The 24,843-nt window shown below is 33.7% G+C and overlaps 1 protein-coding gene across 1 annotated transcript in view; it reads left to right on the forward strand.

Annotated features, from left to right (window-relative positions):
- Positions 1–2,845: 2,845 nt before the first annotated feature.
- Positions 2,846–24,843, forward strand: part of LOC119246993 (NKG2-C type II integral membrane protein-like) — a 42,247-nt gene continuing 20,249 nt past the window's right edge. Inside the window, exons 1-6 of the mRNA XM_054696768.1 lie at positions 2,846–3,063; positions 3,442–3,543; positions 4,351–4,401; positions 4,908–5,059; positions 6,548–6,648; positions 13,181–13,353. Of these exons, the coding sequence (XP_054552743.1) occupies positions 2,877–3,063; positions 3,442–3,543; positions 4,351–4,401; positions 4,908–5,059; positions 6,548–6,648; positions 13,181–13,353 (766 nt within the window). The 5' untranslated portion in view covers positions 2,846–2,876. The remainder of the gene's footprint in view (positions 3,064–3,441; positions 3,544–4,350; positions 4,402–4,907; positions 5,060–6,547; positions 6,649–13,180; positions 13,354–24,843) is intronic.

Below are 24,843 nucleotides of genomic sequence, written 5' to 3' on the forward strand. Positions count from 1 at the left end.
CATGTTATGCAATGATGATGTGCTGGTGAGAGTTTGTGGCTAAGTACACCTAAGTACACTTAGGTTTTTATCATTCATAACAAATATTCCTATGAAAACACAATAAAAATTAGAGGATGAGTGAATGAATGGTGTAAAATTTCAGTCACTGGAATGATGATATAGTTTAATATTTTTTTTATCAGTGGATATCTAAATAGCTTATTTTCAAAGAACAAAATTGAATGCACAAATTGTTAGACTAGAGAAAAGAGGTTGAGAAGATAAATTTAGGCACTGATCATTGTTATAGTTATAGAAAATTTGAAAATGTAGTGATTTTTTGTAATAATTAGTGATAAACATCGTTAAATACCTATTGGTAATGGAATAATGATATTAATTTTCCCATTATAAATTATATAATAAGGGTATAGGGGAAAACTATATAAAGTCAAGATTTATGAATCTTGCTTTATAGTAGAATTTAAACATCTAAGATAGTCTTAAAAAAGCCTAAGTTTTCAGCATTTATGACTGCTATGGAAACAAATTAAAAACATGTGTGTTTAACTCTTTTGTTCCCTGATATATTTCAGAGGCATTTGAAAGTGGAAAACGTAAAAGACACACTATAAATCCATCCTCTCCTATTGTCTGCAGGTGTGTGATGAGGTGAAGTGTCTTCAAAATAGCCCAAGTGCAACAATTTCCTGTTCAAACTGCAAGTGACGCATTCATGAGAAATCTGCTTTTTCCACTCTTGCTTCACTCTGAAACTTCACAGGGCAGTTCTAAAGAGCACAGATATTGTTTGTGATCTCAGATCAGAACAACAAGTGCTGGTGAGGATGTGGAGAAGAGGGAACCCTCTTGTACTGCTGGTAGGATGCTCTGTGGGCCAGTCCCTGTGAAGATCAGTGTGGAGGTGTCTCCTCCTTCACTCAAGGATGCACAACTTCCTCGCCAACAGAAGGTATGTGTTACTCCTCTCCTCTCTCTCTGCTGGTCCATCTCTTTTAGTAGAAGTTTATGAAGGTTAGATGTGAGGCATTTGATATACAATTCACATGGAATCAAATCAAAGAGAACATCGGTATCTTTATTTGAATAATTCAGGTCAAACACAAGAAGAAAATGAAATATTTTGTGGCTTTCTCAAAATATTTGAATTCTTTCCAGTGGCAAATTACTCAAGTATATAAAATCTGCATAATTGGATTTGTAAATCAATGCCATTTAACTTGAAATTTCACCAGATCATGACGAGAAGAGTTTATTTTTGTAATTCATCATCAATACATATATAATTCTATATATTTTTTGTATTTAGCTCCATCTTTAAAATTAGACCCTTACATGAATTCATTGAATCATGAAGGTCAAAGGTAATTCCTCATTTACATTCTTTGATTTAATATAAAAGGTTTTAATGTTAATAGAAATCAAGATGAGATAGCTTCTATAAAATGCCATTTTGGATTTCAAAGTACACAAAATGCTTAAAAATGAACATGCATTGTTCAAGAAATATCATGCTAATAAAACAAACTCCTTTCTGATGTATTAGGTTACCTGGTATAAATGTTATGAAATAGGAAAAACATGGTGGTTGTATCAAAATAATGATGAAAATAGGGAATGTATTATTGCAGCTGACAAGTCAGGTTGGATATCATGTTTTACATATATTTTATATCTTAAATATTCCTATTGCCATTTTAGATTAGAAAACTAAAACTAATTTGGAAGACTCAATATAACTTTTTATTTTATTTCTCCTTTTTCTTTTTTTACTGAGTTAAAATGAAAATGTGATACTTAGTAAGTATCAAAGTCAGAATTAATTCTAGATCTCACTTATTATAGTGTCTATTTACTGAATTACTGAAATTATGATTTTTTATTTATTTCAATTACTTGCACAACTAAGGCACCATTCATTAACTTGGATAGTTATAGGATCTTTTTGGAAGTTTTAACCAATAATGTTCTGATAATTAATGAACAATAGTGTATTTATCATTTTATGTTTTTTCTCTAGCTATTAAATCAATTACCAATCTCTTGTATTACTCAAAATCATAAATTTTTAAAATATTATTTTTTGTTGTTTTGTTTTCACTGTTGTTTAGGCTTTGGAAGAGCTTAATATGCCATTAACATTAGCAAATATAGAAAATTTCTTTAGATTGTAAAAATTTCTCAGAATATCTCAATAGTGAAAGACATTTTTTTAAAAGAAAATAACTTGAGATAATTGAATAACACCTCATCCCCCTTTAATAAATAAAAGTAATGACCAAATGAAAATAGTGTGGGAAATTCTAACAATATTTCTCCAAATTAAAACATTCAATCTTTCACCATTAGTTTTAAAAATTGATATAAAATGGATGCATCATTTTTTCTGAGGCAAAATTTTCATTTCAATATAGTAACACAAGGTATTAAGATGCTGCCGTGTAATATACCTTAGATTAATAAAGATAATATTGGTCATTGGCATCTCATTTTTGATTATTATTTTTTTTTTGCTTTTCATTTTCCTAACCAGTACTATAGTGTCAGTACAGAATATCTTTTTAAAAACTACTTATTCTGTCATGAAACATATGCTTAAGATTCCTAGGAGTTCATATGTTTTAAATTTTCTCATTGAGGTAAGTTTTGTTTACATCATTGGCTGTATGCTGGAGTGATGGGATCCACCTCTGGTGATACTATCTTAGTGCTCTAGGACTTTAGACCAGACAGTGTGTTGTTCAACTGCAATATGACTCTATCACTCAACTCACGCTCTGCCCACAGTGATCTGGTCCTATGCACCATTTATTAAAGACTGAGAAGCATTTATCAGAGAGTGCAGCAGTTCCTGACTTTACAGAGCAGCAGAGATGAAGGAGCAAAGAGTCACCTATGCAGAGCTGAAGCTGGCAAAGGTCTCAAAGAGGCCGCAAGTGAAACCTAAAGAGAGTAAAAGCTCCACTACTGTAACGGAGCAGGGAGTAACCTATGCAGAATTAAGTCTTCACAATGCTGCTCGGGATCCTCAGGAGAATGGCAAGTCCTGTCACCTCAGAGGTAAAACATTTAGTAGACGCACAGCACAACTCTTCTTGGAGATGCAGAGGGGTGGAGGTGCACAAAGAATGGGGAATAAACTGACATGTTTTTCATTTGTGAGGCTGAGAATTTGGCAATGGAATATGGTATTCTAGTAGGAAACCTGATGGCTATTTTTTTCCAGGTATTGTTTTAATTTATAATTGTTGACAAACAAAAATGCATGGGTGTTTTGTTTACTAAAAAAGCAATGGTATACTCTGGGGGAAGGATTCCAGTGGGAGAAAGACATCTTGGGTCCAAATTTATACATGTGACTCCCTGTTCATGTAGATTTTGTTGTGTGTAAACTGAACAACTGTCTCCACCTCAACGTTTCCGTTTCTCTCCCTGCAGGCTTAGCAGCACCTCCAGAGAAGCGTATTGCTGGGATCTTGGGACTCACCTGCCTTGCCTTGATATGCATTATTGTGCCAGTGTGGATTAATTTACCCGTAGGTAAATTCATGAAAGATTATAATGAAACTTTTCACTTAATGATTGTCAGTGCTTTTAAATAGTTCATAATATTAAGGAATAGAATTATTGTGTTAATGTATCCATTTGAATACATTTAATCTTGAATGTTTAATCTTAACTTCTCAAAAGTACAAATATACAAACTGATTGTTGAGATTTTATGTAGATTCAGATATCATGATTCAAACTCATGCTTTAGGAGACTGAAAGACTTTATTTATTGAAAACTAAGTTATACAAAGAACTCACACGACTCAACAAAAACAAGGTATAAAATGATTTTTTAAATTTGGTGACTACATACACTAAGATGGTGAAATTTGACTCTAAAGTTTTGTGATTTATTCCCCCAAAGCATTATTCATTTTTTAAGATTTATTTATTTATTCATGAACTGGGGTACAGGTCAGAGACATGGGAGGGTGAGAGAATTCACCAGAGACAGAGCAGGGAGCAGAATAGGCAGTGACAAAATACGCTGCTGAGGGGAGCAGAGGGCAAGGCCAGAGCGGTCACTGCACCAAGTGGGTTTCTCCCTGGCTTGCTGGCCAGGAATCGAACACGTGCTGTAGAAGCTGTGGACAGCTTCACAGAGTGGCACGCAACCCGCTGTGCCACTTGGGAGGCCCAAAGCTTTATTATTTTACTAATTTCCTTAGAAAGTCACTTTATTATAGATTATTACTATTACCGTACCAACATACATTTCTGACTTAGAAATATTATTATATTGATTTTTACTTAGAACACTTTTAATTTTCATAATGATTACTTTTTATTTTCTAGCTACTAATCCAGAGCAGAATGATTTCTCGACAGTAACAAACATCGAGAAAGGTACACAATGAATTCAGAAATTCTGATGTTAGTACAGTTTGCATGATATACATATGTTAGACTAGCTAAAAATGATAACACATTTTTCTGGTAAAACATACATTATATAATAAAATAAAAATAAGTTTGTGAATAATGATAATAGGAGGGGTTCATCCTATCCAATAACAGGAAAAAATTTCACTAGAACCCCCCCACACATGTGGCCAAATGGCTCATGTCCTGCTGCTATTATAGATATAAATAATTTTGCTATTTTAAAAAATGACATTATTTACTAAAGTCAGGACATTTGCGTGGATATTTGGTGTGAGTTTGGTTCATATGGGCACATAAATTATAGTCTGAGAAGCTGCCCCTTTTCCTGTGAATGTGTATTGTATGCAGCAGCTGTGAGGTGTGTGCCTGTGTAATGTACATGTAGGTTCATATCTCGGCATGTATATGATATGTCTTATTTTAGTAATGCAAATAGTTTTAGTTAATAATTCACAATCATCCTTCAGCATGTCATTGTGGCCCTTGTCCAAGGGAGTGGATTATGTACTCCAACAGCTGCTATTACTTTGGTGCTGAAAAAAAAACCTGGAAGGAGAGCGTGACGGCCTGTCAGAGTAACAACTCTCAGCTGCTCTACATAGACACTGAGGAAGAACTGGTAAGAATTTCAGTGTCCCAGCCATATTATTGAAGACTCATCCAGTCTATTTTATATTTAGAGAATTCATATATATTATTGTACAAAGTTGTAGTTCATTTATAGTTTGTATAACATTCCATTGTCTGATTTTGAGGATTTTACTAAAATTTTTCCCCATTAGTGCACACTTGAGAAACCCAGTTCTTGGCTTTCATAGAGAATCATATTTCATATATGTATATGAAACCATATTTCATATCTAAAAAATAAAAATTGCTGTTTAATAAACATCAAGAAAGGGCAGCATATTGTGATTGGGCAGATTAATCACCAAGTGAATGAAAATTCTATCTGCAGAGCAGATCCTGAGTAGAAGTCCCAGCCCCCAGTGCAGCCCAGCCACCCTGTCTGCTCTCTCTTCACTCTTGCTGTCTGGTTATCGACCCACTGACTTGACTTTTCTTTTCATAGATCTTTTTTCTCGTTTATGAACTGAAATGCAGTCAAATGGTAGATACTTTTGTTCCTGTCTTGTCACTCCCATATAATTCTTCAGTAATTCATCTATATTATTGCATTTGTCTGCTGTTTGCCAATTTTCACTTGCAGAATTTTATGATATAACATTTTAAAATCCATTCTGTTTAATGTGTCAGGTGTGATGTCAGTGTCATCAGAGATAAAGAAACTTCCTCTGTTGGGTATTTTCAGCCTTAGGGTCACCTTAGTTGTCCCAACTCCACCTTCCCAGCCCTGCTCATGTGTGCTTCGTGGTGAGAGGTGAAGCATGTCCTGGCTACTGAGTGTTGTCACTGTCCTGAGGCATGGCCCTTGTCAGGCTGCCCTGTTGTTGCTGCACAGGTCCCCTCACCTCAGAGAAGGAATGGCTGCCCCAAGCCTCCTACTGTTGTAGGTTGGTGCTGACAGGCCACAGGCCTAGTTCAGTATTTTCCTTGTTTACATGACAAGAAGAGTGAAGTTCCTAAGTATAGATATTCAGGATTTTGGGGCATCCCTGTGGCTCAAGTGATTAAGCACAGCACCATGAAGCAATCCATAACCTTTCCCACATGAGTTCAATCCTCAGCTGGCCAGGGAGCTACCCACATGGTGCAACAAACCTCTCCTGTCTCGCCTGCTGCTCCCCTCAGCAGTGCATTTCAATTGATCTGCCTGTCCTGTTCCCCGCACCGTCTCTGGTGAATCCTCTCACTCCCCACATCTCTGCCTGTGCCCCAGCTCTTGCATGAATAAATAAATAAATCGTCAAAAAATAAAGAAAAAAATAAAAAAATATTTAGGAGCTCATGTTATGTAATTAAGATGTGCTGGTGAGAATTGGTGGCACTATGTACCCTTGTTCTCAGCACACTCTATGTGGTCTGAGATTGGAGTCTGGCTCTTCCTTCTGAAAATATGGGCTCTTATGAAAAAACTCATTACTTTTTTTTTTAAAGAAGCCATTCATCATTCCTATGTAAGTGAAAATTCTTTATGTTTGAATAGAAATTGATGAACTCCATATCAGTTGCGTCATGGATTGGAGTCCACCGTAATGATAGTGATCAGCCATGGAAGCTCTTAAATGGGTCAACTTCCCAGCTAAAGTAAGTTGTATTTAAATAATGTTATAGTAGCATTGAAAAATGCTATTGTTTCTTGGTTTGCCCCAACATTATAGAACATAAGAGAAGAAAGGTATGAAAAGGAATATAAGAAGAATGATATTGATGCTTTTGATTTAAATTATGGACATGAAGAATGGTGTTGAATATTAGTGTCATCTTGATAGATATTGAAGAAAGGACAGCTCAGTTTGTCTAACTCCCAACTCTGACAATATTCAATGAAAATTGTCTTCATCCATATGCTTCTATTGTAATTCAATGAAATGCTGTTGTTTCTTGGTTTGTCCTCATGTTATATAACAACAGAATTATGTGTTTTTCTTTATTACAGAATAAGAGAAGCAGAACTTCCTAATGATAGGTTAACAAGTCACTGTGTTATGCTACAGTCTGAGTATTATGCAGAGAAATGTGAAGCTCCAAATATGTATTATTGCAAGCATAAGCCTTAAAATTAAAAAAAAAAAACCTAAATTTGGATTTTCTGAGTAACTTTCCATTTCAAGAAAAAAAGTCTTCTTAGTGATTTCGTGTTTTGTTCTAATGACATTTTTCCAAGATAATTATTGAAATACACTATGTTCAGCAAAAAAGTATAGATATCATTAATATTTGTCTGAAATTTTTTGCTCTACATTTCACTTGTGGCGTTCAACCATCAAAAAGATCATTTGTTGTGTGAATCCATTTGTAAGTAACAGCAAAATCATAGGCAAAGAAAGTGGACTGGTCTTGCCAGAGACTGAGGGGAGGTGGGAAGAGGAACTGCCCACTGATTGGTACTCTGTTTCTTTTTGAAATGATGGAATATTTTCAGTGCTAAAAGTAGTGACGTTTGCAAACTCTGAATATGCTAAATGTCTTTGGTTTATTCACTTCACATGGCTGAATTTTATGCTTTTTCACTTATATCTCAATAAAGCTGTTTTTAAAAAATTCTGTGATGACGTTTGAGAACATTTAATCTTTAAAGTAATTTGGAGTTTAGTCATCTTTACCATATTTAGTTTTTGAGTCTATATCAACCTTAATCCTTCCTTAAATTTGTTTTTTTTTTTCTCATTATGCTATGTATTTATATAGAAGACATAGGGAAATGGTGTTATGCTTTAATGGTACTTCTTACTGGTACTTTTTAATGGTATTTTTTAATGACATTTTATTTAAAAGTGTGTGAAATGTGTGTTTGCAATTTTCAGTGCTGTAAAAAGTAATAAAACTGAAGTTGGCTTATTGATTTTCATGCAATATTTTGCAAACTTTACATGTTAATTCTGTCAATCTAATATATGAATCTAATATAATATATGAATACATGAATGATGAATTTTGATATAATAGGGATGCAATTGTAAATAATCAGAAGTTGTTTCTTCTCTCCAAGTGCAATTATTTTTTTAATTGGCTTATTACAGACCAGAGCTTTATATTCAATATTGAATAAAAGTTACGGTGAATGATTTCTATGTATTCCCAATTTAGGGAAAAAGATTTCAATAATCATTCTGAAATATGAGCTTTAGTGTAACTTTCTCATCATCACTCTCAAATTAATGTCATTTCATCACATTGTTATTTTTGTAATGGTTTTATAAGTTTAATGTTTTATTTTTATTCATTTTGCATCAATTGGAATGAGAAATGTTTTATTTGTAAAATGTTTATGAAGTAAATTATCTTAATTTCCCTCAAATATGAGATCAACTTGCATTTTTGCAATAAAACTATAGCAATCATTCTGTGGGTTTTTTATCCAGGTATACATTTTATTTAGATCAGCACATTTGTCTTTCTTATTCACAAAAAGATTAGACTGTTTTAATTCACAGCTACCCATTTGACAGGTCTTGAATCAAGGCTACTGTAAAAAGGATTCTTGTTTTTCTTCTAGCTTGAAGCCTTTCTGTAAGAGCACTGTGGAACTTAGTGTTATTTCATGGTGATACCATCTGAGCATGTAAACCTGTTTTGGGGGGGGTTGTGAGAACTCAATGGCTGTAACACATGTGACGTTACTTCAGGTAGAACTATTTGCTGTACAGCTTTTGGTGAGTTCCAGTTTCAACAAATTTTCTATTTTGTGTAGACATTAAAATGTATTCGTAATAATGGCTTATTTTCTGGTGCACCTATTACAAACCATAATGTTTTTTCATGTGGAAATAGATACAATAGACTTAGGTTCTCAGCTTAAGTTTACAGTGAGGATACACGTGCTTTGTTCATGCTCTTTAACAATTTTGCTCTTTGTCATTTGTTTGTGCTATTTATTGTTTTCTTCCTTCTATTATTGTATACTAATTTCATTTAATTTGGACTTTTCCTTTTTTCAGTTTCTTTGATGTGTGCTCAGATTTCTGCCTTTTCCTTTTTCAGCAATATGTGTATTTAAGACATTTGATTTCAAAAGATAGAATATTGCTTTCATATTTCCTTCTAATTCATATGATACTGTGAACATACATTCTGATCATTTCTTTGACTCATAAAATAGACACATCACGGAAACATAATCATGTAGGGATTTCCTTTTTATGGTTACTGTTGTACAAGGAAGAGCACAGTGCAGGATCTCTATGATTCTATGCAGATGGGTGAAGGAGTGTTCCTGGAGCCCTCACTTGCTTTTTTAGGCTTTTATTGTGATTTACCAGGCATATGGCAGCCAGGGGTGACAGCTTGCTTGCCTCCCAGCCCTCCGCAAGTCTTCAGTCTTTCTGGGCTCTCCGGAGTTCTGTCGTTGCCTTGTTCTTTCTCTTCTCGTGGTTCTGCTGTTCCGCTTCTGGTCTGGTCTGGTCTACTGGCTTCCTGGTGATGCCGCCTTTATAGGCCCAGTCTCTCAGCCCAGGTGTACCCACCATGATTGCCCACACCCTACTCCAGGTGTCCACCGTCAGGCATGCATTCAAGACTGCAGGATTCACCATTAATCCTAATGGCAGGAGGGCAGAAAATCCTGACACTTTTTCACTTACCCTATAGTTACTACTTCTATTTTAGGCGAACTTTGTTAGAAGCTGGAAATGTAACATTTCTGTAAATAATGGCTAGTGTGACTGATAAATCAATTAGAGTATTAAAAACCTACTCTTTGAAAAAGAAAAATACCGGATGATCTCACTCATAGCAGGAATCTAGAAAACTTAAATAAGGGACCAGGAAACTGAATAACTATAAGAAAGTGAAAATCAAAATTAACAAACAGCTATGAACCAGAGACACTCTAGGGGAGGTGGGGGGTGGGGAGGGGAGGGATTGGGGTCAAAATAAGGGTGTTGCAATTGTATGGAGAATATAAAAATAAAATTTATTATAAAAAAAAGATAATCAAAGGGAGCTATAGGCCAGAAGGTTAAGTTAATTCAGATGTCACACTACAGAAAGGCTAATAAAAGTGAGAGTGCAAAAAATAAATAAACAAATAAATGAAAACCTACTTTTTCTGTCTGCCAATTTTTTGTTTAAGTGATATTTAAAAAATTAACTCTTTGTCCCCTGAATGTTTAGACTTGGATTTTTGTCATACTAACAACAAGTATTCCTATTAAGTAGAGATGTTTTGTAAATAATCACTTGTTGATTATGTTATGATTAGGGGGTGAATCAATGAAAAGCATAATGAAAAATTAATATTTCAATCATGGGAGGTGATATAATTCAATAAATTTGAAAGCTTTATCATGCCATATGACAATTTTTATCAGTGGAAATTTAAACAACTCTTCAGAAATTAAAAAAAAAATAACTGAATGCAGAGAGATAGAGAAGAAAAGCATGAGAACTGATAATAATAAAGTTGAAAATTGAAGTCTTTAGAATAACTTGTGGCATATTATTTAGTATATATTGCTGAGGGATTTATGGTTTTAGAAATGTGTACCATTAAAACAGAAATGAATATGAAAGTATGAGAAAAAGATATCTAATGCCAAGATACAACAACCTTGTGTAACAGTAAAACATCTATTATATTCTTCACTAGACTTAAGTTTTCAGGGTTTGTGGTTGAGATGGAAGCTTTTAACAGCTAATTATGGTTAAGTCCTTTGTCTCCTGATATCTTTTAGAATAGGAACACAATTTCTTAGAGGCATTTGTCAATGGACAAACTAAATGACACACTACAAGTTCAGTCTCCTCTGCTCTGGAGGTGTGTGACGAGAAACTGCCTTCACAATAGCTAGGCTTTCCTGTTCAAGGTTTAAGTGACACTTTGACAAGAAATCTACTTTTTCCAGTGTGGCTTCACTCTGCAGGTTCACAGGAGAGTGTATGTAAACCACAGATACTGTTTGTTTGTTTCCAAGAATAACCAGGTCTCTTACTAGAGGATACGCCACTCTTTGGGCAAGAGAAGGTATGTGTTCCTCCTCTACTGTCTCTCTACCAGCTCATCTCATTGATCACACATGCTGTATATGATGCAACAATTGCTGTGCAATCAAATTATAGAGAACATTCATATCTTTATTGAGTAATTCAGGTTGGAAAATAATCATAAATATGAAACATATTAGAGGTTATCTTAAATATTCAAGTACTTTACTGTATTACTCAATTGCATATATACAAAGATAATTTGATTTTTTAATCAATACAATTTTATCTGATCCCATAAGCATCATGACATGGATAATTTATTTTGGAATTTGCAATCAGTACAGTTATACTTCTATATATTTTTGTTGTTTAGCCCAGGTATTAAACATAGTTTTTTAAAACTAATTCATCTAATCAAAAAGCTCAAATGTAATTCCTTGTATACTTTCTTAATCTTAATAAAACCAATTTAATTGTTCATATGAATGAGGATGGCATAGTGCATAAAATTCTAACTTACTTGTAAACTATCAAAACATTGTTTAATGTCTCTAAACATTACCAAGAAGATACACAACACTGATAAAAGAGACTCCTGTCTAAGGAACTACGTTGTATGGTCTAATGTAATGGATATGAATCAGAAATAACTACATTATTGTCTGAAAAGAATAATTAAACTTACTGACTTTTCATTGAGAGCTTCTAAACGGCAGGTTGAATGTTAGGTGTTTTATAGGTGTTATATCTTATGTTTTTATTCCAGTTTTAGATTGTAAGCAAAATTGGTAGACACTATGTAAATATTGTAGTTTTTAAAGCCAGAATTAATTTTAGATTCCTCTCTGGAGAGCTCTTTCATCAATTATCAAATTGCATTGTTGATTTATTGTAATTATCAATAAAATGAGAATCGCTCTGGAAGTTTGAACCAACAGTATTGCCCCCTAAATGATTTTTAGTTTATCATTTTATACAGTTTCATCTTTTTCATTCTTCATTTACCAACTTCTTTTCTAAAATAAATGTCATATCCAAATCTTTATCCTATCAATATTGTTTAGGATTTCGAGAAGCTAATGTATCACATATTATTTTCTATACAGTAAATATTCTTCAAAATTTCAATTTCTTAAAACTACAATATTTTAGAAATCATCATTTTTTTAACCTCTCATACCTTTTTAATAATAAATTAATAAATGTTAGTTACTTTATACAAGTAATTTAGATCAGGAAATTAATACATATTATAACACAACTATTACAAACGATGACTATTCAGTCTTTAATTATGAATAGATAAAAAATATAAAAGTTAAGATATCATTTTTTCTAATTTAGCACTTTCAGACAGTTTTTCTAAATGTTTCAAAATGTTTGTTGGGTAGCTGACTTTAAATTTGTGTGGATGTTATTATTTGTGAACATTATGCCATTGATATTTGGTCTTCTATTCCTCCAACCATTAGAATTGTGTGAAAAATAAAACAGCACTTTTATAATTAATTTATATTTCACAACATATTTTTAAGTTCTAAGGAAATTTTAATCTGAATTGTCCATTATTCAACTGCACATGAATGTATTACTCTACATGCTCCACCCACATGACTACACTAGAGATCTGGTCATCAAGGGCAGCATTTAGTAAGGACTTGCCTGCAGCTATAGCAGACACTGTCCCTGACACTACTCAGCTGCAAGGATGAATGACCAAATAGAGAACTCTCCAGAAGTGAATCTGGACCCAAGAGGACAGGAAATTAAAGGTAATGGCACATAAAGTTCCTCTTCATCAACAGAATAGCAAATAACCTCTGTGGAATGACATCTTCAAAATACTTCTCAGGGCCTTTAAGGGAATAACAAGTACTACACATGCAAAGATAAAGTAATAGACACATGTGTAACTGCTCTGGGCTGTATGATTGAGGTGCTGTTGTGCGAAAAGAGTAGGGAATAAGCTTACATAGTTTTTGTGAGAGCATCGAAGCTTAAAATATGAATATGTCATTCTAATCTGAAATGTGAGGACAAATGTAGTTCCTGCATTGTTGGATGATGAGGTCTTTGACAGCAACTCATGGAACATTATGTTTACTAAAATCACAGCATATATTCTGGAGGCAAGATTACAGCTGGTATGTGGATTTGTGATCCAACCTTCTATATGTGACCTCTTGCACAGGTGGGTTCTCGTGTCTGTAAACTGTCAACATTTGTCTCCACTTTTTGTCCGTGTTTCCATTTCTCTCCCTGCAGACCCACCTTTACCTCCAGGGCAGATTACTGCTGAGGTCCTGGGGATCATCTGCCTGGTCTTGGTGTCCACGGTAATAAAAACCATAGTCCTTACTCCCGGTAAGGAAATTTTCAAAGATTGTAAAGGACAAAGTATACACTTGATCGTTACCAGTGCTCTAAATAGTTTGGGTATTAAGGAGAAAACTCATTTTAATGTATGGTTTCAATTAAGTTTTGAATGGTTGTTTTGAATTTGTCAAAAGTGTTTATATGCAGAATGATAATGGGGAGTATTTTATAGATTCAAATATCATGATTCAATGACATGCTTTAGGAAACTGAAAGACCCAGTTGAGAATTATGAATTTATTTTTGAGAATTGGTAACACATACTGTAGGAGATGATGAAATTTGACCCTAAATTTTTGTGTAATTTTCCCCCAAAGCCATGTTATTGTACTAATTTCTTTGGAAAGTCAACTTTATTATACATTATTATTATCACCCTACCAACATAGATTTCTAACTTAGAAATATTATTATATTGATTTTTACTTAGAACACTTTTAATTTTCATAATGATTATTTTTTATTTTCTAGTTACTATAAATCCAGAGCAGAATGATTTCTTGCCAGTAACAAACATCGAGAAAGGTACACAATAAATTCAGAAATTCTGATGTTAGTAAAGTTTGCATGATATACATTTGTTAGACTAGCTAAAAATGATAACACATTTTCTGGTAAAACATACATTATATAATAAAATAAAAAAAATGTTTTTGAATAATGATAATAGGAAGGGGTCATCATATCCAACAACAGGAAAAAATTCACTTAGAACCCCCACACCATGTGGCCAATTGACTCATGTCCTGCTGCTATTATATGTATAAATAATTTTGCTATTTTAAAAAATGACATTATTTACTAAAGTCAGGACATTTGTGTGGATACTCTGTGTGAGTTTGATTCATATGGGCAAAGAAATTATAGTATGAGAAGCTGCCCCTTTTCCTGTGAATGTGTGTTGTATGCACGAGCCGTGAGGTGTGTGCCTGTGCTATGTACATGTAGGTTCATATCTCGGCATGTATATGATATGTCTTATTTTAGTAATGCAAATAGTTTTAGTTAGTAATTCACAATCTTCCTTCAGCATGTCATTGTGGCCCTTGTCCAAATGAATGGATTATGTACTCCAACAGCTGCTATTACTTTGGTGCTGAAAAAAAAACCTGGAAGGAGAGCGTGAAGGCCTGTCAGAATAACAACTCTCAGCTGCTCTACATAGACACTGAGGAAGAACTGGTAAGAATTTCAGTGTTCCAGCCATATTATTGAAGACTTATTCCAGTTTATTTTATATTTATAGAATTAATATATATTATTGTACAAAGTTTGAGTTCATTTATAGTTTGCGTAACATTCCATTATCTGATTTTGAGGATTTTACTAAAATTTTTTACCCGTTAGTGCACACTTGAGAAACCCAGTTCTTGGCTTTCATAGAGAATAATATTTCATATATATATATGAAGCCATATTTCATATATAAAAATAAAAATTGCTGTTTAATAAACATCAAGAAAGGGCAGCATATTGTGATCTGGCAGATTAATCACCAAGTGAATGAAAATTGTATCTGCAGAGCAGATCCTGAGTAGAAGTCCCAGCCCCCAGTGCAGCCCAGCCACCCTGTCTGCTCTCTCCTCACTCCTGCTGTCTGGTTGTTGAAACACTGACTTGACTTTTAATTTTATAGATCTTTTTTCCCCTTTATGAAATGAAATGCAGTCATATGGTATATAATTTTGTTCCTGTCTTGTCACTCCCCTATAAATCCTCAGTAATTCATCTACATTATTGCATTTAACTGCTGTTTGTCAATTTTCACTTGCAGAATTTTATGATATAACATTTTAAAATCCATTCTGTTTAATGTGTCAGGTGTGGGATGTCAGTGTCATCAGAGATAAAGAAACTTCCTCTGTTCGTATTTTCAGCCTCTGGGTCCCCTTAGTTGTCACATCTCCACCTTCCCAGCCCTGCTCATGTGTGCTTCGTGGTGAGAGGGGAAGCATATCCCAGCTACTGAGTGTTGTCACTGTCCTGAGGCATGGCCCTTGTCAGGTTGCCCTGATGTTGCTGTACAGGACCCCTCACCTCAGGGGAGGAATGGCTGCCCCAAGCCTCCTACTATTGTAGGTTGGTGGTGAGAGGCCACAGGCCTAGGTCCGTATTTTCCTTGTTCACATGACAAGAAGAGTGAAGTTCCTAAGTATAAATGTTCAGGAGCTCAGGGCATCCCTGTGGCTCAAGTGATTAAGCACAGCACTATGAAGCAATTCGCAACCTTTGCCACATGAGTTCAATCTCCAGCTGGCCAGAGAGCTACCCACATGGCACTGCAGACCTCTCTTGTCTTGCCCATTGCTCCCCTCAGCAGTGTATTTCAGTCAATGTCTGTCCTGTTCCCCACTCTGTTTCTGGTGAATCCTCTCACTCCCCGTATCTCTGCCTGTGCCCAAGCTCTTGCATGGATAAATAAATAAATCTTTACAAAAATAAAAAAAAATAAAAATTGAAAAAAATTTTAGGAGCTCATGTTATGTAATTAAGATGTGCTGGTGAGAATTTGTGGCACTATGTATACTTGTTCTCAGCACACTCTATGTGGTCTGAGATTGGAGTCTGGCTCTTCCTTCTGAAAATATGGGCTCTTATGAAAAAACTCATTACTTGTGTTTTTTTTTTTTTTAAAGAAGCCATTCATCATTCCTATGTAAGTGAAAATTCTTTATGTTTGAATAGAAATTGATGAACTCCATATCAGTTGCGTCATGGATTGGAGTCTACCGTAATGATAGTGATCAGCCATGGATGCTCTTAAATGGGTCAACTTCCCAGCTAAAGTAAGTTTTATTTAAATAATGTTATAGTAGCATTGAAAAATGCTATTGTTTCTTGGTTTGCCCCAACATTGTAGAACTTAAGAGAAGAAAGGTATGAAAAGGAATATAAGAAGAATGATATTGATGCTTTTGATTTAAATTATGGACATGAAGAATGGTGTTGAATATTAGTGTCATCTTGATAGATATTGAAGAAAGGACAGCTCAGTTTGTCTAACTCCCAACTCTGACAATATTCAATGAAAATTGTCTTCATCCATATGCTTCTATTGCAATTCAATGAAATGCTGTTGTTTCTTGGTTTGTCCTCATGTTATATAACTACAGAATTATGTGTTTTTCTTTATTACAGAATAAGAGAAGCAGAACTTCCTAATGATAGGTTAACAAGTCACTGTGTTATGCTACAGTCTGAGTATTATGCAAAGAAGTGTGAAGCTCCAAATATGTATTATTGCAAGCATAAGCCTTAAATTAAAAAAAAAAAACCTGAATTTGTTTTTTTTGTGTAACTTTCCATTTCAAGAAAAAAGTCTTCTTAGTGATTTTGTGTTTTGTTCTAATGACATTTTTCCAAGATAATTATTGAAATACACTATGTTCAGCAAAATGTATAGATATCATTAATATTTGTCTGAAATTTTTTGCACTACATTTCACCTGTGGCGTTCAACCATCAAAAAGATCATTTGTTGTGTGAATCTATTTGTAAGTAATGGTAAAATCATAGGCAAAGAAAGTGGACTGGTCTTGCCAGAGACTGAGGTGAGGTGAGAAGAGGAACTGCCCACTGATTTGTTCTCTGTTTCTTTTTGTAATGATGGAACATTTTCAGTGCTAAAAGTAGTCATGTTTGCAAACTCTGAATATGCTAAATGTCTTTGGTTTATTCACTTCACATGCTGAATTTTATGCTTTTTAACTTATATCTCAATAAAGCTGTTTTTTAAAAATTCTGTGATGATTTGAGAGCATTTAATCTTTAAAGTAATTTGGAGTTTAGTCATCTTTACCATATTTAGTTTTTCAGTCTATATCAACCTTAATCCTTCCTTAAATTTTTTTTTTTCTCATTATGCTTTGTATTTTTATAGAAGACATAGGGAAATGGTGTTATGCTTTAATGGTACTTTTTTTTTAAAGATTTTTTTTTTTTTTGAAGATTTATTTATTTATTTATACAAGCACTGGGTACAGTCAGAAGCGCAGGAGGGTGAGAGAATTCACCAGAGCCAGAGCGGGGAGCAGAGCAGGCAGAAGGACCGAAGTACACTGCTGAGGGGAGCAGCGGGCGGCAGGAGAGGTCTGCGTGCCATGTGGGACCCTCGTCTGGTGGCCGGGGAACAGCCGGGGATCGAACCGGTGCTGCAGAGGCTGCGGGCAGCCTCGCAACCCAGTGCTCAACCGCTGCGCCATCTGGGAGGCCCTTTAATGGTACTTTTTAATGGTACTTTATAATGGTATTTTTTAATGGCACTTTATTTAAAAATGTGTGAAATGTGTGTTAGCGATTTTCAGTGCTGTAAAAAGTAATAAAACTGAAGTTGGCTTATTGATTTTTATGCAATGTTTTTGCTAACTTTACTTATTAATTCTGACAATCTAGTATATGAATGATGAATTTTGATATAATAGTTATGCAATTGTAAATAATCAGAAGTTGTTTCTTCTCTCCAAGTGCAATTATTTTTTTTTAATTGGCTTATTACAGACCAGAGCTTTATATTCAATATTGAATAAAAGTTACCGTGATTGAATTCTATGTATTCCCAATTTAGGGAAAAATATTTCAATAATCATTCTGAAATATGAGCTTTAGTGTAGCTTTTCACCATACTCTCAAATTAGTGTCATTTCATCACGTTGTTATTTTTGTAATGGTTTTATAATTTTAATGTTTTATTTTTATTCATTTTGCATCAATTGGAATGAGAAATGTTTTATTTGTAAAATGTTTATGAAGTAAATTATCTTTATTTCCTTCAAATATGAGATCAACTTGCATTTTTGCAATAAAACTATAGCAATCATTCTGTGTGTTTTTTATCCATGTATACATTTTATTTAGATCAGCACATTTGTCTTTATTATTCACAAAAAGATTAGACTGTGTTTTAATTCACAGCTACCCATTTGACAGGTCTTGAATCAAGGCTACTGTAAAAAGGATTCTTGTTTTTCTTCTAGCTTGAAGGTTTTCTGTAAGAGCACTGTGGAATTTAGTGTTGTTTCACTGCTGATACTATCTGAGCATGGAAACCTGTTTTAGGGGGAGATTTTTTGTGAGAACTCAATGGCTGTAACACATGTGACGTTTCTTCAGGTAGAACTATTTGCTGTACAGCTTTTGGTGATTTCCAATTTCAACAAATTTTCAATTTTGTGTAGACATTAAAATGTATTCATAATAATGGCTTATTTTCTGGTGCACCTATTAAAAAACATAAAGTTTTTTCATGTGGAACCTAGATACAATAGACTTAGGTTCTCAGCTTAAGTTTTTACAGTGAGGATACACGTGCTTTGTTCATGCTCTTTAACAATTTTGTTCTTTGTCATTTGTGCTATTTATTGTTTTCTTCCTTCTATTAGTCTAGACTAATTTCACTTAATTTTGACTTTTCCTTTTTTCAGTTTCTTTGATGTGTGCTCAGGTTTTCTGCCTTTTCTTTTGTCAGCAATATATGCATTTAAGACATTTGATTTAAAAAGATAGACTATTGCTTTCATATTTTCCTTCTAATTCATATGATACTGTGAACATACATTCTGATCATTTCTTTGACTCATAAATAGAAATATCACTGAAACATAATTATGTAGGGATTTCCTTTTTATGGTAACTGTTGTGCAAGGAAGAGCACAGTGCAAGATCTCTATGATTCTATGCAGATGGGTAAATGAGTGTTCCTGGAGCCCTCACTGACTTTTTCAGGCTTTTATTGTGATTTACCAGGCACATGGCAGCCAGGGGTGACAACCTGCTTGCCTCCCAGCCCCCCAAAATCTTCAGTCTTTCTAGGCTCCGGAGTTTGTTGTGGCCTTGTTCTTTCTCTTCTTGTGCTTCTGCTGTTCCGCTTCTGGTCTGGTCTGTTCTACTGGCGTCCTGGTGACGCGGCCTTTATAGGCCTAGTCTCTCAGCCCAGGTGTACCCACCATGCATGCCCACACCCTACTCCAGGTGTCCACCATCAGGCATGCATTCAAGACTGCGGGATTCATCATTAATCCTAATGGCGGGAGGGCAGAAAATCCTGACACTTTTCACCTACCCTATGGTTACTACTTCTATTTTAGGCAAACTTTGTTAGAAGCTGGAAATGTAACATTTCTTTAAATAATGGCTAGTGTGACTGATAAATCAATTTGAGTACTAAAAACCTACTTTTTCTGTCTGCCAATTTTTTGTTTAAGTGAATTTTAAAAAATTAACTCTTTGTCCCCTGAATGTTTAGACTTGGATTTTTGTCATACTAACAACAAGTATTCCTATTAAGTAGAGATGTTTTGTAAATAATCACTTGTTGATTATGTTATGATTAGGGGGTGAATCAATGAAAAGCATAATGAAAAATTATTTAATATTTCAATCTTGGAAGGTGATATAATTCAATAAATTTGAAAGGTTTATCATGCCATGAGACATTTTTTAACAGTGGAAATTTAAACAACTGTTCAGAAACTAAAAAAAAAAAAAAAACTGAATGCCGAGAGATAGAAAAGAAAAGCATGAGAACTGATGATAATAAAGTTGAAAATTGAAGTCTTTAGAATAACTTGTGGCATATTATTTAGTATATATACTTAGGAATTTATGGTTTTACAAATGTGTACCATTAAAATAGAAATGAAATATGAAAATATAATAAATATATATCTAATGCCAAGATACAACTACCTTGTCTAACAGTAAAACATCTATTATATTCTTCACTAGACTTAAGTTTTCAGGGTTTGTGGTTGCGATGGAAGCAATTTAACAGCCAAATATGGTTAAGTCCTTTGTCTCCTGATATCTTTTAGAATAGGAACACAATTTCTTAGAGGCATTTGTCAATGGACACACTAAAGGACACACTACAAGTTCAGTCTCCTCTGCTCTGGAGGTGTGTGATGAGAAACTGCCTTCACAATAGCTAGGCTTTCCTGTTCAAGGTTTAAGTGACTCTTTGGCAAGAAATCTACTTTTTCCAGTGTGGCTTTACTCTGCAGGTTCACAGGAGAATCTGTGTAAACCACAGATACTGTTTGTTTGTTTCCAAGAATAAGTAGGTCTCCTACTAGAGGATACTGCACTCTTTGGGCAAGGAAGGTATGTGTTCCTCCTCTACTGTCTCTCTACCAGCTCATCTCATTGATCACACATGCTGTATATGATGCAACAATTGCTATGCAATCAAATTATAGAGAACATTCATATCTTTATTGAGTAATTCAGGTTGGGAAAATAATCATAAATATGAAATGTATTACAGGTTATCTTAAATATTCAAATACTTTACTGTATTACTCAATTGCATATATAAAAATATAATTAGGTTTTTTAATCAGTACAATTTTATCTGATCCCATAAGCATCATAACATGGATAATTTATTTTGGAATTTGCAATTAGTACAGTTATAATTTTATATATGTTTTGTTGTTTAGCCCAGACTTTAAACATAGATTCTTAAAACTAATTCATCTAATCAGGAAGCTCAAATGTCAATTCCTTATATACTTTCTTAGTCTTAATAAAACCAATTCAACTTCTCATACAAATGAGGATGAAGTAGTTCCATAAAAATAGAACTTACTGATAAAGTATCAAATTTTTTTTAATGTCTCTAAACATTGCCAAGAAGACACACAACACTGATAAAAAGAGACTCCTAAGGAACTATGTTATATGGTCTAACAGATATGAATCAGAATAATTACATTAGTGTGTCAAAACAATAATTAAAATAACTGACTTTTCATTGAGAGCTTGTAAATGGCAGGTTGATTGTTAAGTATTTCACATGTGATATCTTATGTTTTTATCCCAGTTTTAGATTGTAAGCAAAATTGGTAGACACTATGTAAATATTGTAGTATTTAAAGCCAGAATTAATTTCAGATACCTCCCTGCAGAGCTCTTTGATCAATTATCAAATTGCATTATTGGTTTATTACAATTATCAATACAATGAAAATCCTTGGAAGTTTGAACCAACAGTATTGTCCCCTAAATGATTTTTAATTTGTCATTTTGTACCTTTTTATCTTTTTTATTCACACATTTGCCAACTTCTTGTATGAAATAAATATCATTTCCAAATCTTTACCAATCAATATTGTTTAGGATTTGGGAAGCTAATGTATCATATATTATTTTCTATATAGTAAATATTCTTCAAAATTTTAATGGTTTCTTAAAACTACAATATTTTAGAAAAATATCATTTTATAACCTCTCATCCCTTTTAATAATAAATGTTAGTCACTCTATAAAAGTAATTTAGAGCAGGAAATTAATACATAATCTAATACAACTATTACACACTTAATATTCAGTCTTTAATTATGAAACAATAGAAAAATTGGAAAAGTTAGAACGTCATTTTTATGTTATATTTATATCTTTTATTTTATATTTTATATTTTATATTTTTATATTTATAGAATTCATATATATATTTGTACAAATTTGTAGTTTATTTATAGTTTATATTATGTTCCATTATCTGATTTAGAGGATTTTACCAAAATCTTTGGACTATTAATGCACACTTGAAAAACCCAGTCTTGGTTTTCATAGAAAACCATATTTCATATATATATATATATATATATATATATATAATAGATGTATGTGTATATATATGTGTGTGTGTGTGTATATATATATATATATAAAGATTGCTGTTTAATACACCTCAAGAAAGGTAAGCATATTGTGATTGGGCAGATTAATCAACAAGTGAATGAAAATTGTACCTGCAGAGCAGATCCTGAGTAGAAGTTCCAGCCCTAGTGCACCCCAGAACCTTGTCTTCTCTCTCTTCACTCCTGCTGCCTGGTTATTTAGCCACTGACTTGACTTTTAATTACATAGATCTCTTTGCTTGTTTATGAACTGAAATGCAATCATACGGTATATGCTTTTGTTCCTGTCTCATCACTCCCCTAGAATTCCTCAGGAATTAATCTGCATTATTGCCTTTATCTGCTTTTTGCTAATTTTCACTGCAGAATTTTATGATATAACATTTGAAAATTCATTCTGTTTAATGTGTCAGGTGAGGCATGTGTCATCTTCTCAGAGATAAGGAAAATTCCTGGGTTTAGTATTTTTCTGTCATAGGGTCCCCTTAGTGGTCCCAGCTCCACATTTCCAGGCCTGATCATGTGTGCTTGGTGGTGGGAGGTGAAGCATGGCTGGCTGCTGACAATTGTCACTGCTGACTGTCGCCCTTGTCAGGCTGCCCTTGTTGCTGGACAGGCCCCCGAGCCTCCACCTGTTGTAGGTTGGTGCTGACTGGCCACAGGTCTAGATCAGAATTTTCCTTGCTCACATGACAAGAAGAGTGCAGTTCCTAAGTATAAATGTTTAGGAGTTCATGTTATGTAATGATGATGTGCTGGTGAGAATTTATGGCACTACGTACACTAGTTCTCAGCACACTGTATGTGGTGTTAGATTGGAATCTGTCTCTTCCTTCTGAAAATGTAGGTCTTATGAAAAAACTCAATATTGTGTTTTTTTTTTTTAAATGAAGCCTTTCATCATTCCTATGTAAGTGAAAATTCTTTATGTTTAAATAGAAATTTATGAAATCCATATCAGTTGTGCCATGGATTGGAGTTTACCGTAATGACAGTGGTCAGCCAAGGATGTTCTTAAATGAATCAGCTTCCCAAATACAGTAAGTATATTTAAATAATGTTATAATAGCATTAAAAATGCTCTTGTTGGACCTCTCTGGTGGCGCAGCAGTTGAGCGCTGGGCTGTGAAGCTGCCCACAGCCTCTGAAGCGCCTGTTCTATCCCCAGACACCATCGAGGGTCCCACATGGTGCGCAGACCTCTCCTGACATGCCCGCTGCTCCCCTCAGCAGTGTATTTTGTTGTTCTGTCTGTTCTATTCCCTGCTCTGGCTCTGGTGAATTCTCTCACCCTCCTGCACTTCTGACTGTACCCAGTGCTTGTATAAAATAAATAAATCTTTTAAAAAAAAATAAAATAAAAATGCTCGTGTTTCTTGGTTTGCCCCAACATTATAGAATTTAAAAGAAGAAAGGTATGAAAAAGAATATAAAAAGAATGCTATTAGTGCATTTGTTTTAAATTATGGACATGAAGGTTGGTGTTGAATATTAGTGTAATCTTGATAATATTGAAGAAAGGACAGCTCAGTTTGTCTAAGTCCCAACTCTGCCAATATTCTATGAAAATTGTCTTCATCCATTTTCAAAATATGCTTGTATTGCAAATCAATGCAATGCAATTGTTCTTGGTTTGCCCCCTGTTACATAACAACAGAATTATGCCTTTTTCTTTATTACAGGATAAGAGAATCAGCACTTCCTTACTATATGTTAGGAAATCACTGCATTATGCTACAATCTGTCTATTATGCAGAGAACTGTGAAACTCCAAATATGTATTATTGCAAGCATATGCCTTAAATTAAAAAAAAAAAACAAAATAACAAAAACTAAGATGGGATTTATTTGTGTAACTTTCCATTTCAAGAAACAAGTCTTATTATTGATTTTGTGTTTTGCTCTAAAGACATTTTTTCAAAATAATTATTGAAATACAATATGTTCAGCAAAAAGTACGATATCATTATTATTTTGTCTGACATTTTTTGTTCAACATTTCATTTGTGGTATTCAACCATCAAAAAGATCATTTGTTGTATGAACCCAGTTATAAGTAATGGCAAAATCACAGGTACAAAAATTGTATTGGGGTTGCCAGGGACTGAGAAGAGGTGGGAAGAAGAACTGTCACTTCAATTTTCCTTTTCTTTTTGAAATGATGGAAATTTTTTCAGTGCTAAGAGTAGTGATGTTTACAAACTCTGAATATGATAAGTGTTTTTGATTATTCACTTTAAATGGCTGAATATTATGCATTATAAATAATATCACAATAAAGTTGTTTTTTAAAAATCCTGTGATGATGTTTGAAAACATTTAATCTTTAAAATACTTTGGAGATTAGTCATCTTTACCATATTGGTTTTTTTTTCAATCTATTTCAACCTTAATCATCCCTTAAATTCATTTTTTTCTCATATGCTTTGTATTTTTAGAGAAGTCATAGGGAAATGATGTTATGCTTTAGTAATTGCACTTCATTTAAAAATGTCTGACATATCTGTTAACAATTTTTGGTGCTATAAAAGCCATACAATTGAAGTTGGCTTATTTTTTATATGCAATTTTTTTGCCAACTTTACGTAGTAATTTTATCAATCTAATATATGAACTAATATATGAATGTATGAATTATTAATTTGATATAATAGTTATGTTATTGTAAATAATCAGACATTGTTTCTTCTTTTCAAGTGCAATATTTTTTATTGGTTTATTAAAGATCAGAGCTTTATATCCAACATTGAATAGATGTTACTGTGATTGATTTCTATGTATTCCCAATTTAGGGGAAAATTTTTCAATATTCATTCATAAATATGAAGTTTATTGCAAC

This window comes from Talpa occidentalis, unplaced genomic scaffold, assembly GCF_014898055.3.
Source record: "Talpa occidentalis isolate TD23 unplaced genomic scaffold, MPIMG_talOcc4v2.1 talOcc4.16, whole genome shotgun sequence".
NCBI lineage: Eukaryota > Metazoa > Chordata > Mammalia > Eulipotyphla > Talpidae > Talpa > Talpa occidentalis.